Below are 14,321 nucleotides of genomic sequence, written 5' to 3' on the forward strand. Positions count from 1 at the left end.
TACATTTTATTGCTGTGGCCCGGGCAAAGTCGTATTAAAAATAATTTATAGGTAATTGGCGTTTTATTGTTTGACTTTTATCTGCAATCCTTCGACCACCGTTCCCGCCGGGAACAACTTTTTTTTCCGCGCACCTTTTTGAACTCCAAATCTTACAGCAATGGTAGAGCATAGGGAAACGTGATGGTGGGGGAGGGTGAATAACAAAATCACACAACAAACTGCAGTCCAAAAAAACTGTGATTGAAGAATGAGCGAGCATTTACACGTGAAAGAGGGAAAGTTTTGCATCCCACTGAATCGGCCGAATAAAGATGGCATATTTAAAAAAAAGTACAACCTTAACTCATGAGCTTGACAATCTTCTCTAAACGTCCCTTTCTCTAAGGCAGACGGCAAACGACCGGAAAGATAGTAAACCAAAACGTATCAGCCCGAGGAAGACGAGGACACATTTCCATATCCTTTGCAAACATTTTTTTTATTTATCGTTTTTGTCTATGATAATGCAAAGAAAAAGGGAAAGCCTTTCACATGGCAAACGTAAACCGAATAGTCGTACATAGTTGAGCGTAGGTGGCCGAGAAAAGACGATGTCACCCTCACAACATCCATCCAACCAAAAGGTTCTCTACCGCTGTTGATTTCTTATTCATGACGACCGGAGCCAATCGATAGGTTTTTGATAGTGGTTAGAAAATCCAACATACCCGTCTTTCTCTCTCTCTCTCTCTCTCTCTCTCTCTCTCTCTCTCTCTCTTTCTCTCTCTCTCACTCTCACTTTGAGTGTACTTCAAAACAAATTTGTTAGACCTTTGAACCAAAGTGCTCCAGAGGTCCAGCTACATTGAACACTGTCAAACGTTATGTTGCGAATGGAACTGTTTCAACAGATCACTGAAGAAATATTGGTTGGTGTGGTTGGTATTAATATTAGTTTTTGGATCCATTTACATTGAGGTACGCCAAATCTTAAAATTCTGTGAGTTGAATGTATACTGTTGATAAATTACTTAGATAAAAGGTGACTGAGAGACTTTCATTTGAACATTGAGGACTCGTCCAATTCGTTATTTTCTACTCACCTAATATGTGAGAACAGAACATGCGAGACTGAAGTTACAACTTAACTGAACCGATTGATTTGAAATTATAATATAACTGCCAAAGAAACAAAAGTTTTCTTGCCCCACAAGATTGGGTTGGCAAGATTTAACCCATGTTATTTTTATTGATGAAAAACATCTGACAGCTGGAGGAACAAACCAATCGATATCTTGCGAAAGGATCTATTATTGTCAAACGTCACTCCTTCCGAGGTGAATAACACCTGGACACCGGTCGGGGTCTGCTAATCCGCCTTTTATATTATACTCCTTCCGGAAACAGCTATAACATTGTCGCCGGATCTTTCGAGATTTTCCCATCTCCGTCTGAAATCGGAGAAGTGAACTGGTGAACATGCCCCGGCGGCAGGGAAAAATCCCGCCCCCCTCCTTCCTCTTTTCCCCGCGTGCAGGAAGCAGCAGCTCGAAATAATCTGCACGCCACTCAACCAAGTCCTTCCGATTGCGTTTTTGCACCGACGATTCCGATTCTCCGTTCGCCGGCGCTGCGAATGATATTTCGATCATATCAGAAATTAAATATAATCCGATTAGCTTCCCTACCCCCTTCCATTCCCATCACCCACCCACGGTTTCGCATTGGCGCAGTTTCTTTGTGCCATTTTCCCGCTTCTTTGCTTGGCGAGCGCCCTTCCCTGGCGCAATGCTCCCCCTGCGTGGGTTGGTGAAAGAAAAGGAAAGACCACATCGAGGGGAACGATGATTATGGAAAACGTCGGCTTCCGCAGGGTGATGGGAAATTTGTCTCTAAATCCCTTCCATTTTCTGCACGTTGAATTTCGGCACCACCGGCTACAGGGACAACCCCCGCCGATAGGTCGATCGAAGCCATTGCTCCCTCCACGTCATCGCCACGTTCCTCTGGCACACTTTCACCCACCCCCGATGGAACAGCCACAGCCGGAAGCTGCAAAATGTTTCGTTTTGCCAATTGCGAACGTTCCCAGCTCAACAGGGGAAAAGCTGGCTTAAGAAGCTATCCATTTTCCACCCCGTCGGTCGCTGGAAATGTGGCCGCCGATTTCGAAAGCTCCTAATGGAAAATTGCAGATCTCTTTTCATCACTATGGGAAATGAAATGATTGAACCAATTATCTGCAATCTTGAATCCGCCGGTCCGCTGCTGAGCCGCCGCTTCCACCTGTTGGTTATGGCTGCCGGGAAAGTGGTCGTGGAAATTGGGGCCCCCGCTTCAAGGCTGTTGGAAATAATTTATTTGCGTTAATCTTTTAAATGGTTTTCTAATTACTGCTCGTTGTCACTCATGTGTTTTCAGTACTTTTCATTCGTTCATCAGAGAACTTTTATCAGCAGACGCTTAGCTCGTATCAGGTTTTAGTTTTCCGGGAAAAAAGAAACGCAAGTTCGCCTAACAACCGCTCAATTTCCGGTAATGCTGTGTCAAAACTCACTTCAAAGAGAAGTAATTTCCTTGATCCGTACAGCATAACCGGTGGTCCAGAATATTGAACGCTTTACCACCCTCCCACCAGACCGCACTGGCCATGCGAACACTGCACACAGCCGGACGATAAAAACTATCCATCGAACGTCATTTTCCCGGCATTACCCGAAACCACCTCTGGGGCTTAAGAAACCAGATCGCTCGGAGTAGCCGTTGCTAGCCGGGTCGGTAGCATGGGTACTCCAATCGAAACGCTGACCGAACCTACCTTGTCCACGGGGCGCAAGTATGGTCGCAAAATTCACCTACCGGAGATCGGCCAGTTGATATACCCTCTGTGGAATGAATTCTCCAAACAATCTATGCTCCCTCCGGTCGTTTTGCAAGGCCCTGATTGGTTTACGGGCCACTCGGTCGGCTCTAATACTGTCGTGCGAGCACCCCCTTTCCAAAGCTCACCGGGACGCTGGAGCCGGATTGGGATGCAGGAAATCTTCGGATCAGTTACCGGTTCGTTCGTATTAGATTTTCCACTCGAGCGGACTATCAAGAACTATAGTCTCGAAAGCAACCCCCGGCACGATGATGCCAGCAGATAGGTCTCGTGTGGCTGTCCGAGCCCTAGTCCCTTCCTTTCTCTCTCGACATCGAGCAGCTTCTCGCTTACTCTGTCACGCCATGGTACTGGAGCGGAACAAGCGCACTCCAAACGAATACCGGAAGGTGTGTACTCCAAACGAACTCAGGCACCACAACCGGAAAAGAGACTGCATAATCCAGAGGACGAATGAAGGGAGAAAAATCAGCTTAAGCCACTGGACAAATATGTTTCAAAGGGTGGAAAATATGTGCATCCTCAACGTTTGGGTTAAGGGTGTTGCAAGGAAGGAAAGTTGATACCGTTCGCTTACACTGATCAATCCGGAGTTAAAAGTTCGACGTCACTTTAGAAACATTCTTTTTCTTTTTGAGTCATTTCTATTTTTCAATTACTTTTCCCACAGCGCACCATGTTGCATTAAAGATGGGGAAATTTTTGGACAGCCAGTTCATGTTCATCCATCATCAATTAGTTTTCACTAGCGTGTAATGTCGGTAGTATCCAATTTCCTGAAGTTTATTGCATTGAAGCTTGCTTGTTCCCTTCAATAAGTTGTTAAGTTGTTAAAAAAAATCATCCAGTATTGTTTTAAAGCTTTATACGAAGGATGTTTTTGCAACGAAAATCTTAATCATGGATAAAATGATATTTAATATTAATTATTATGATGAAACCGAACATAACTAGAAGAACGGTAGTTTATAAATTCAACACCTGTCAGCTTTAAACATCAAACAATTTAAAATCTTTTCATACAATACAACCATTCTTAATAAATTTAAAGTAGAATAATGTAAAAACTGTTCATACTACTTCATACATATAAAGCTGAATTTTATACGTGAATCAATAAGATCTTCAATTCATATTTTATTTTTATCTTCTATAGAAATTCATCAATTTCAAACGCAAAATTTTATCAATTTCAACAATAGAAAAAAAACCAAACCATAGCCGCATTTTCGCAATCAAACCCTTAAATCGATTGAACAAAATCACGGTGCACGATTTACTCGAATAAAAGTGATCCCCCATTTGTTTGCTTTCCTTTCCCAAAAGCGCTTTGACCTACATATTTTGATACCCTTCCTTAGCAGGCAATTCGATAGCGTCAAAATGTGTTTGCCAACCCGCGCCTCCAACGTCCCGGCCACAGATCGGTCTGCCTACAATTACGAGTTCAACCAACCGTGTTGTGTTGTACGGGCATATCGTTTACGCCTGCGATAGCTGGTTCCACGATGAGTGTTAGGAAAATTGAGGTGAAAACCAACACCCCCCCCCCCCCATGTCCAATAATAGCATCCTAATGCTGCGACGCGTGTAATCCGATGCGTTGAACATGTGGCGCTCCCGAAAAAAAGAAAAAGCTTCGAAAGCCCAGCCGAGGAACGGCATTCGTAACCGACAAGCTTCAATATTAATATACGGGGGCTATTTTTACCCGGTAGCAAGTTCCAGATTTGCGGAAGCCTTTCAGGCGCTGCTGAGACTACCCTGAACACCCTGGCAACCGGAAGGCCAATCAGTCGAACAAATGTGCCGAAAGCACCGGCGATCAAACAAACGGTTGTGTATCGATTCTTCGAAGGAAAAATCAATTTCCTTCCTGCCGGGTCGAACCAGTTGCTGGTAAATTTCGTGCCCGTTTGATGGTTTTTTTTTTATCATTCTTTTCTCCGCTGAAATACCATCCCTGTTTTCCCTTCCTGTCTGTTTTCATTGCCGGTACAAGGGCTCGACCGCTCGACTGATTGCCAACGATGTTGATATTACCTGCGCGGACGATCACGAGCGAGGCAGGAAGACCGGGAGCGTTTCCAATTTGGTCGAATCCTGGCCAGCGTAAACATCAAAGGTAAACAACGACCAGTTTCGGTCAGATTAAACCGTTTGTCGGTACCGGTGGTAAACTGTTCTCCCGGTTTCTTGGTGTTGCGATGGCAGAATGGCACGACGAAAGAATAAACAAATTCGTGTCCGTTTCTCAAGCGGAAACTTCAGGAGCTTACCTTGGGACTACGAATACGCTTCGACTAAGGGCGAGTGGTCAATCGATAGATGGGAGGCTATCTGACAAGCTTTACACATCCAGATCAGCACATGGATTCGGTAACTGGCTTTAAAATAGAAAGCATATTCTCATTGTTTGTTTTGATCTACAAAAGTTGCAACTAATGGGGAAGAAATATTTTCACAATGGTTTTCACAAACATATTTCTGTCATCTGTCTGTTTGACGAAAGAAATTTGATGGTTTTGCCTTTCTGCCCGTTACACATATGTTTCAATATGCGTAATTACCGACAGCTCCGATTGTTTGTTGTAAGTTTCTTTGAACATTCTTTTTATTCGTTCATCAGTGTTTCTTTGAAAATTATTTTTATTATTAAACAAACATGTGTTTTTCTAAGTTCTTTCAGGTTTCTGAAAATTGTATCACACTATTTAGGTATCAAACAAAGAAACGGTATTTTAAAATAAACAATAGACAATAGTACAATAAGCTTTATAATATAATAATAAGCATACAGTAAACGTGTATGTCTTAATCTTATTAGAATGTGTCATGTTAACGTTTGGTTTGTGAAATTTTAAGGTACAGACACTTCAAAATGAAAAAAATAAGGGAAAAATATTCAGGAGAAAAACTTCATTCTTCAATGAAGAAAAAGTAATTGAAACATTACTAACGAGAGAGCCAGGCCATTTAGCTAAATAGACAGTTTAGTTTAGCGTACCTAGTCAATGTCCCTCCACTCGATCTTGCTTGCGATTCTTATCCACGCCGCTCGTAAGCTGATTTCTTATTCGGCATAACCGCTCCCCTGTTCCAGATACCCAATAATATTATTCTATTCCGACTGAAAAAACACTCTTTCATCATCTCATTTCTCATCTTTAATTTTACAGTGCTGCTGAGCAAAAGTCGCTCGTAATTTTCGAAGCGTCGACAGTACAGGAAATAACGATAGTCAACTTACAGCCCCCTGCAATCAAACTATGCACCGAGAACATTGGAAATTTTTTTACTTCCAACATAAATAGTCTAGTGTAATATTTGATTCGACATGGTCAGTAGTTCCATCCTACCGTAGACGACATTGTAGCGAAACGTATCTAGCCACTGCTCAGGGTTTAGTTTGTTCAGTTACACAGAGTGTAAATGTAACTACCGTCTATCGAAATAAGCGCAGCCTAAGCCAAACCATCCGTCACTCAACCTTGGGCCACTGTTTGCGTTCTTACATGCCTCCATCAGTTTTACCAGATTTTTACCATCCCAATGGTGCGGATGTGTTTTCGTTTAAAAAAAACTCCAGGTTGCAGCCTACCGTTTGCGAGTGACCTGTGTCAAATTCTTTTCTAGAGCCGATGGTATGGGTTGGCTAAAATGGCAAGAAGAGCATGAAAGCTTTCATAATTGACTTGTTTTGAGTTCGATTGATTCGATTTACCGGTCTACCCGAGCGAATTTGGATTCGCTGCTCGGACGTTAACGTACATGACATCCTACTCCAAGCCAGTGAACGCCAGCTAGCACAAACCGTATGCCGTAGGCAAATGCTGAATGTAAATTGAAAACTTTATCTATCCACCAGTACGACGAGGGACCATGTATAGCTATTCCGTGCCGTTTTGCCGGAAGCAGGATATGAAAAACAGCCACAGCCGACTACGCTCCAGGCTACGGTACGATTCCTGGTGATCTTCACTGTCACTAAATTGAACTGACGGACTCGGTGACACGGCTTTCTAACTGCGCTTCATGAGTCCCATGGAGGCGCCCGGTCCTTGAACGAGTTATGGAGGATTTTTTCCCCTCCACGTTTGTATTTCCGAAAACAACTAGTAGGACAGCGGTATCTACGTCAGCGAACAAAGTCAACGTTATACTCAGGGAGGGCTAACCACTGCCATCATAGAACAAGGATTGTATTTCGTGCAGCGGTTCAAAATTCTAAAAGGACTGCCAGTCCATTTCAGCAACTTCTTATTTTGTTTGACGAAAAGCTGTAAGTATAAAGAAATATAAAATTTATATTTTTCATTAAATCCAATCTGAGATGCTATTAGGGTAACTGTACAAATAGTGGTGCACTAAGTACTATAATTACCAATTAGGTGTAAATTATGAGTGTTAAGAACAAAATACTCTACATATTTGAATCAATTATGATCGAAACATAACTTTTCTTCTGAGAAACTTCTATTTTAACCGTAAACCGTACAAAATACCCGAAAAAAAGCGTATTTTTCTTCGTAGTCGGTTGCTCCTATGATGGTGGTATGGTTCCTATAGTGATGGTAATACGAAAAACTTGAATATATTTTGACTATAACTTATTTTTGAAGCATATTTCAAACAGAACGGTAAAATACTCCTTGATCAATGCGTTGTCATTGAAAAGACTGTATTGTTTTACCGGAATATGTCCAAATTTAATTTATAAAAAATGCTTTGAATATTACAGCTAAAACTATAGTATATGCTTTATAGTGTATCCTTTGCCCGCTTAACTCTTTTCTTTCCTTTTCTTTTCTGCTTCTTCTGCTGAGTCTCCTCCTGTTTTCGCCGTCTAAGTCTTGCTGTTTCGATTCTCTCCAGTTCCGCTTTGTTTATTTTGTAGAAACAGAATAAAATCATCAAATTTACATGATTATATTGACCTAAAACGGAATAAAACTAAAATATATTCGTTCCTTTCTTCTGTGTGTTACTTGTGAAAAAAAAAACTATGGCTACTATAGGAAGAACTCTGGTTTTTGTGCCTATAGTGGCACTCTAGTAAAAACTAGGAAAATATAATAAAATTATGCTAAAATGCACTTAAGTTCATGTTAATCAACTATATTGGAGTATGTAAGTAGCGAAATCATTTGGTTTTAATGATTTTGTAGTGATTTATAGCCTTAAGGAAATCATGATATTCGTTATAGATTCTTAAGGAATGCACCATGTTGGGACAACCTGTTTAAAAAATATGAATTTTGGAGCTTCTATATGGGATAGGAATGGGTTGGTTCATCATTTGAATGTTTGTATCATCATGTTAATGTTATTGTTATTTGTATATTGTTATTTAAATATTATCACATTTCAATTGGTTTGCTAAAAACTATTTTTAAAAATTGTTTTGAACGCACCAGAAACTTAACAACCGTTTTACCGTCCAGTTAATCTCATCTTAAATTTATCAGATACCTTTTGTATTTTTTACAACCATTCTGTTAAACTATTTTCGATTATACTATTTATTATTTGCTTACTATTATAAAACGATACAAATAAATTTCAACAAAAAAAATTACAAGTACGATTCATCCATATATAAAACCATGGATGGAACCATAAAAAGATGTCAGGCACCCGAAAATACGATGGAGTAATGATTTGTATCATTCGAATGATTTGCTTTTTAGTTTAGTGCCCTATTCTATTTAACATTTTTTTAAAATAGATATGCCTTTTAGATACCTGAACATACTTCATGAACTCTGTACTTTATGTATCGAAAACTACGAAACGAAAGGTGGTGAGCCCCTCGACGGGTATCCAAGCCTAAATCTATTTATTTATTCTATTTGTACAAAGTTTATTTTATTTGTACAAGTTTAAAGAGGTCTATTTGTATAAAGTTTATAATGCTGTTTTATATTTCATATCAATAGTCGACAATTTATGCTTTTTTTAATTGAACATTTAGTGCTTCAAAAATGGTTCAATTGACTTTTTCTACAGTATAGAAGATGACTATTTTAAAATAAATTCAATAGATTTCACACTAGCACTGAGCGATATGGCATGTTTTGCAGTAATATATTCATAGCGACTAACGGGAGTCAGTTTGTCGCTCGGTGTACACCGCTGTCAATATGTGTGTGACAATATATTGGAGGAGTATGACAACTTGTACGTCCTTCAACGGAGGAGCTCCACACGACGGCTCATATAAATAAATCCTAATCATAAAACACAACCATGCATCAAAACAACTTGACGAGCTGGATGTCAAACAAAGGTCTGACGCTTGCGGCCATGATTGAAATACTATCGCCATCACCATCATCATCATTATCATCGTAGTGTTCGTGGTCTGCATCATCGCCATCTTTATCGCCAGCAACTGAACGATGATATGTACCGGAGTGCAGGCATCAAAACTGCTTTTGGTTCATGTCGAACAGACCTCTTGAACTCCTGCCTGTAAATACCGCTCGGCTGTCGCCCGAATCATGTTCTCAGCGTTATGTCCTTCCACCACACCCCAGCTGGTGCCAGAAGCATTTTGGGATGGTAAGGTGTGTATGTCGATAGATGTACACCAAAGTGACAGATATCAAAATATAGCCGAAAGGATGGATGGGCTGAGGAATCGAGCACGAAGAAGCATCCTTGTGCCAAACACATTGACAAACAGCTAGTAAACTATCCCATACGTGCACAAACGCACACACACGGGCATATGCTTAAGGGAACCGGAAAAGGACGTCATTGGGCTTGTCACGACGTTCTTAAGTGCTCCCCAAATAGGACATTCGCATACGTCGCCCAAAGGACGGAGTAACCTCGTCAGATGGGTTTGCTGGTTGCTGAACAAGAACGCGATGGTAACGAACACAAGGGGTACTGACCGACCGCACGAAACACACTCACCTTTGCCCGTAATAGACAATCAGAAAAGCTTTTTCTCTTTCTCATTCCCTGTGATTTGATTATACATATTTCATCTGCAGTCAGTCATCGGATTGCAACAAGGACGTGCGGCCGTTGACACCGTCCGACAAATAGTAGCGGAAAATTGTGTCGACCGCCAAGGGCCACACATGTTTACCTGTGCATGTTTGCACACAACAATCACAGCATTTCCCATGGCCTTCGATGGAATGCGTTCGTTTTTAGAATCACAGAGTACATCAAACTCGTTGGCAAAAATATGATATCGTAAAGAACGCAACGCGATCCAAGACAACTAACCGGTTACGTCACACGTAAGTAAAAGTAAAAATTTAGAGAGCACCATTTAGGGAAGGCATGACCAAAGATAGCCATTTATATCTACAAGTTATTCATGTAAAGAATAAACATATTCTCGTGATATCTACTCTAAAACCTGCATATCATTTTTTAACAAATATTTCCTAACCAATTTAACGCAAAGTACATCAATTATCACCATCCTTGCGCTAGAAACACGTTTCGTTTGTAATGTCTGCCATCAAATTGGCTCAGAAAAAAATAACCCAATCGATAACATAAATGCAAAGTAGGGAAGCTTCAACGATCACCTGACTGGTCACCGAAATCGAAGGACCTCTGACGTCTGTCATCGACACCAGGTCGAAGGTGCACGCCATCGACACCAGGATAACATGGAGCACGATCCAGAAAAATCGGGCCCGAGTTGGTCGAGATAAAAAATAGTACGATAATGACTGCTGTATTTGGTTCGGTTCAGCTAGCTTTTGCAACGATTTGCTTTCTTTTTGTATTGATATTTTATTTTTTAAATTGTCTTGTAGGCTTTCCAAATACCAGTACTTAATAATTTAACGGAGAGACAAGGAAATCAAGGACAAGCGACGAAAGCGAATACCAACAGAGGACATGTTGTGGTCAAACAAGTGACCAACGGCGTTAATGTCCTACAGCGCTCGCAACCAAGGGTCATTCTGCACAAAAAGAGACCGACGTGTAGGAATCGGGAATATGGGAGTACTTTTTTCTTCGCGCTCTTAACGAGCATGTTGAACCGTCATATTAACCTTTAAGAAGAAATGTTGTAATTTATTAATCGATTCAAGCCAGATCAGCAAAATTTAAATCGGATCCCTGCAAATTTTAGTCGTACAATTTTATAATTGTTTATACGGTTTAGTGTATACCACATAATATGTTCATTATCAATTCCTTACATATTATTCAATTTGATTTTGAATGTATTTTTAAGAAAAAGGATATGTCGTATCAATAATTTATTTCTGGTTTTCTTGCTTCAAATTAATGAGTAATAATCCGCACGTGTTTGTGTCTTACATACCCACATTGGACGCACAATAAGACATCTGTTTGTCACACAGAAAACACCCCCTGCGATACAGTTGCGCAATTAAAAGAAAGTCAATAACATTACGAGGGCGGACCCAAAAGTAACGGGAATCGGGTTGTAGGAAGAAGAGGGGGGAAAGGGGATCGGGTTAAATATTGTTTTTTAAAATTTTAACATAATCTTAATCAGTATGCTAAGTTTAGTTTCTGTGAGTGCATCCGCTAGTCTTTGAAATTTTTTTCAGTGTAACGGTTTAGGTTTCTGAGCGATTTTGTGAGATGGCCAAGTGGAACTGAGGCCAACCTCGTTCTGGGCGCCCCCCAACTTCAAAAACGGACGAAAATTTTCCAAAAATCAACAATCTTGTTCAGAATTTGTTCCTCCACGATGGAAAAATCGGTGTCATGTCATTTTTGGTCTGAAAACTGCCTCACGGACAGCGATTTGTGGGCAGGTGCGTTGTCGTGGTCTCAGTTCCGTGGAAGAACCAGTCTCGCCACGGATCCGTCGTTTTCTTCCAGCTGTTTTCCCTCAATATCTTCAAATCTGCCGGGTGGATTTTTTAAGTTTATCCTCCATTACGGATAAACAAATTCTGAATAAGATTGTTGATTTTTGGAAAATTTTCGTCCGTTTTTCAAGTTGGGGGGCGCCCAGAACGAGGTTGGCCTCAGTTCCACTTGGCCATCTCACAAAATCGCTGAAAAAACTAAAACCGTTACACTGAAAAAAATCTCAAAGACTAGCGGATGCACTCACAGAAACTAAACTTTGCATACTGATTAAGAACATGTTAAAAAATTTTAAAAAAATATTTAACCCGATCCCCTTTCCCCCCTCTTTTCCCTACAACCCGATTCCCGTTACTTTTGGGTCCGCCCTCGTATATTAGGCCGATAATTCTGCTCTAGTGTATCTTTCGTTCCTACCTGTATTCCATTCAACCACTTTCAACCACGCTTCTTGTGCGCTTGTGTCGATAAAATGAGTCCCAACAAAAGGAAAAATAAAATCCAGAAAAAACTAAACAAGATCCAGCGTGCAAATACAAAGCGGTTATACAATGAAACAGATTGTGCTGTTCAGAGTATAATAACGCCATAAGATGCGACGGATTTCGAAACAGTCCGTCAGTGGCCATCGATCGCTATGGTGTACGGTAAGGGAAGTTTCTCCGTCATCTGCACACTGCTGCTTGTTTGCTGCAGTTTGCTGGAATGGACCGAGGCTCGGTGCCATTCTCCTAGCGAAGAGGTTGGTCGACGCCTGCACGGTTTCAGGGAGCGCCAACATGGCATGCCTAAGCATATAAGACGCAAACCGTGGGAGATGGGATTGGGCATCTACAAGGAAGGAGACATCATGGAGAAACCCGCCCGCCAGCGAAACGGCATTGCTCTAACGGTGTCTCCCAATGCCCGCTGGCCCAACGCGATAGTGCCGTACGTCATCTCTCCGACGGCCTTCAGTAAGTATACGTAACGGTAGGAAGTCCAACGTGGGATAGGATACACGGGGTGACACTGAACCGATGTCTTTCCGCTTTATCAGCTGCCGCCCAGCGTGCGATCATCCTGGATGGAATGAAGCAGTTTGCCACCAACACGTGCGTTCGGTTTGTGGAGCGCACCACGCAATCGCTATACATAACGATCGACAGCACGTCGACGGGATGCTGGTCTTACGTAGGACGCTCCTCAACCAACACCTACAACCAGGTAAACCTTCAGGCTTCCGACTGCGTGGACGTCGGTACCGTCACGCATGAATTGATGCACGCGATCGGTTTCTATCACGAGTTCACGCGGCCCGATCGTGACAGCTATGTGACGATCGATCGTACTGCACTAGCAGCATCATACCAGACTCAATCATTCTACGACGACAATTACGCCAAGATGCCCGATGCGGATGTTGTACTGTATGGTAGACCCTACGACTACGGCAGTGTGATGCACTACTCGAAGTATGCGGCTGCGGCCAGCAACAACCGCCCGGTCATGAACAACATCCAACCGTGGACCGGAGATTTCGGAAACGATAATGGGCTCTCGGCGGCCGATATTATCGACATCAACTATATGTACTGCAATGCGACCTCCACCACGACGCAGGCAACCACAACGACTACTGCGGCACCGGTGACAACCACAACAACGACCACAACGACCACGACAGTTCGCCCGGTTACAACCACGACTGCAAAGGTAACAACAACAACGGCCGCACCGGTTACAACAACCCGCGCCTCCACTACAACGACCCGCGCCTCCACTACAACGACCCGCGCCTCTACTACAACGACCCGCGCCGCCACTACAACCACCCCTGCCACCACTACAACCACCACCCTGCGTACCACAACACGAACTCCGGGTATATGGGGAACTATTGTTATTGATAGACCCATCGTACGTCTTCTAGACTTCATTTGGTCGCTTCCTATTTTTAATTTGTTTGGATAAACACCAAACCTAACGAGACATCCAGTGAACTACCTTATAAAATTTTGCACTCATAATACGAATAAATTAGCAACAGCATGAAAAAACCACCTTTCGCATCTTGTTGAGTTGATGTTTATGCTAGTTATCAATTATTTATATAATCAAAACTTGAAAAAAACTGCACAAAGATAAAAGAAGAATGAAATTGTTTTAAGCATCAAATACACATCAGAATTTACAAATCCAAACATGCTGTTCAAACGGTGACTCATAGAATAGTTTTGATAGCTCATGATGTCTGCCGCACAAGGAGTGAACAAATTGAGTATCGACAAAACAGCGTAAGCAAAATTGCAAAATTTGCTAAATATACCTTTCTCCTTTGCTTACTTACGCCGTTAGAGGTTAATTTATGCGATATTTACCTTCAAATGACGTAAAGAACGTAACTGTAAACATTTGTTTAAGATATCATCTGGAGCTCGCAACCGAATAGCGCCACCACTCAATAAGTTCATAGGAGACTAATGAAACGTTTCGATTGAGTGAGATATTATTGCGAAACAAACAACCACACCATTTTGTGAGGTTCGCTGCAAGCAGAGAAAAAATGTTTGCCTGACGAAGAACACAAAGTTTGCCTAATGAGAGGACAATTTTCAAAAATAAACAAACATATTTGAAATATTAA

At 41.6% G+C, this 14,321-nt stretch overlaps 1 protein-coding gene across 1 annotated transcript; it reads left to right on the top strand.

Annotated features, from left to right (window-relative positions):
* The first annotated feature begins 12,332 nt into the window (after positions 1-12,332).
* On the top strand, positions 12,333-13,648 carry LOC131285044 (zinc metalloproteinase nas-14-like). The gene is made up of 2 exons (XM_058313904.1): positions 12,333-12,651; positions 12,735-13,648. Exons 1-2 carry the CDS (start codon positions 12,333-12,335, stop codon positions 13,646-13,648), a joined length of 1,233 nt encoding a protein of 410 aa, XP_058169887.1.
* Positions 13,649-14,321: the final 673 nt, after the last annotated feature.

Source organism: Anopheles ziemanni, chromosome 3, assembly GCF_943734765.1.
Source record: "Anopheles ziemanni chromosome 3, idAnoZiCoDA_A2_x.2, whole genome shotgun sequence".
In the NCBI taxonomy this organism is placed as follows: domain Eukaryota; kingdom Metazoa; phylum Arthropoda; class Insecta; order Diptera; family Culicidae; genus Anopheles; species Anopheles ziemanni.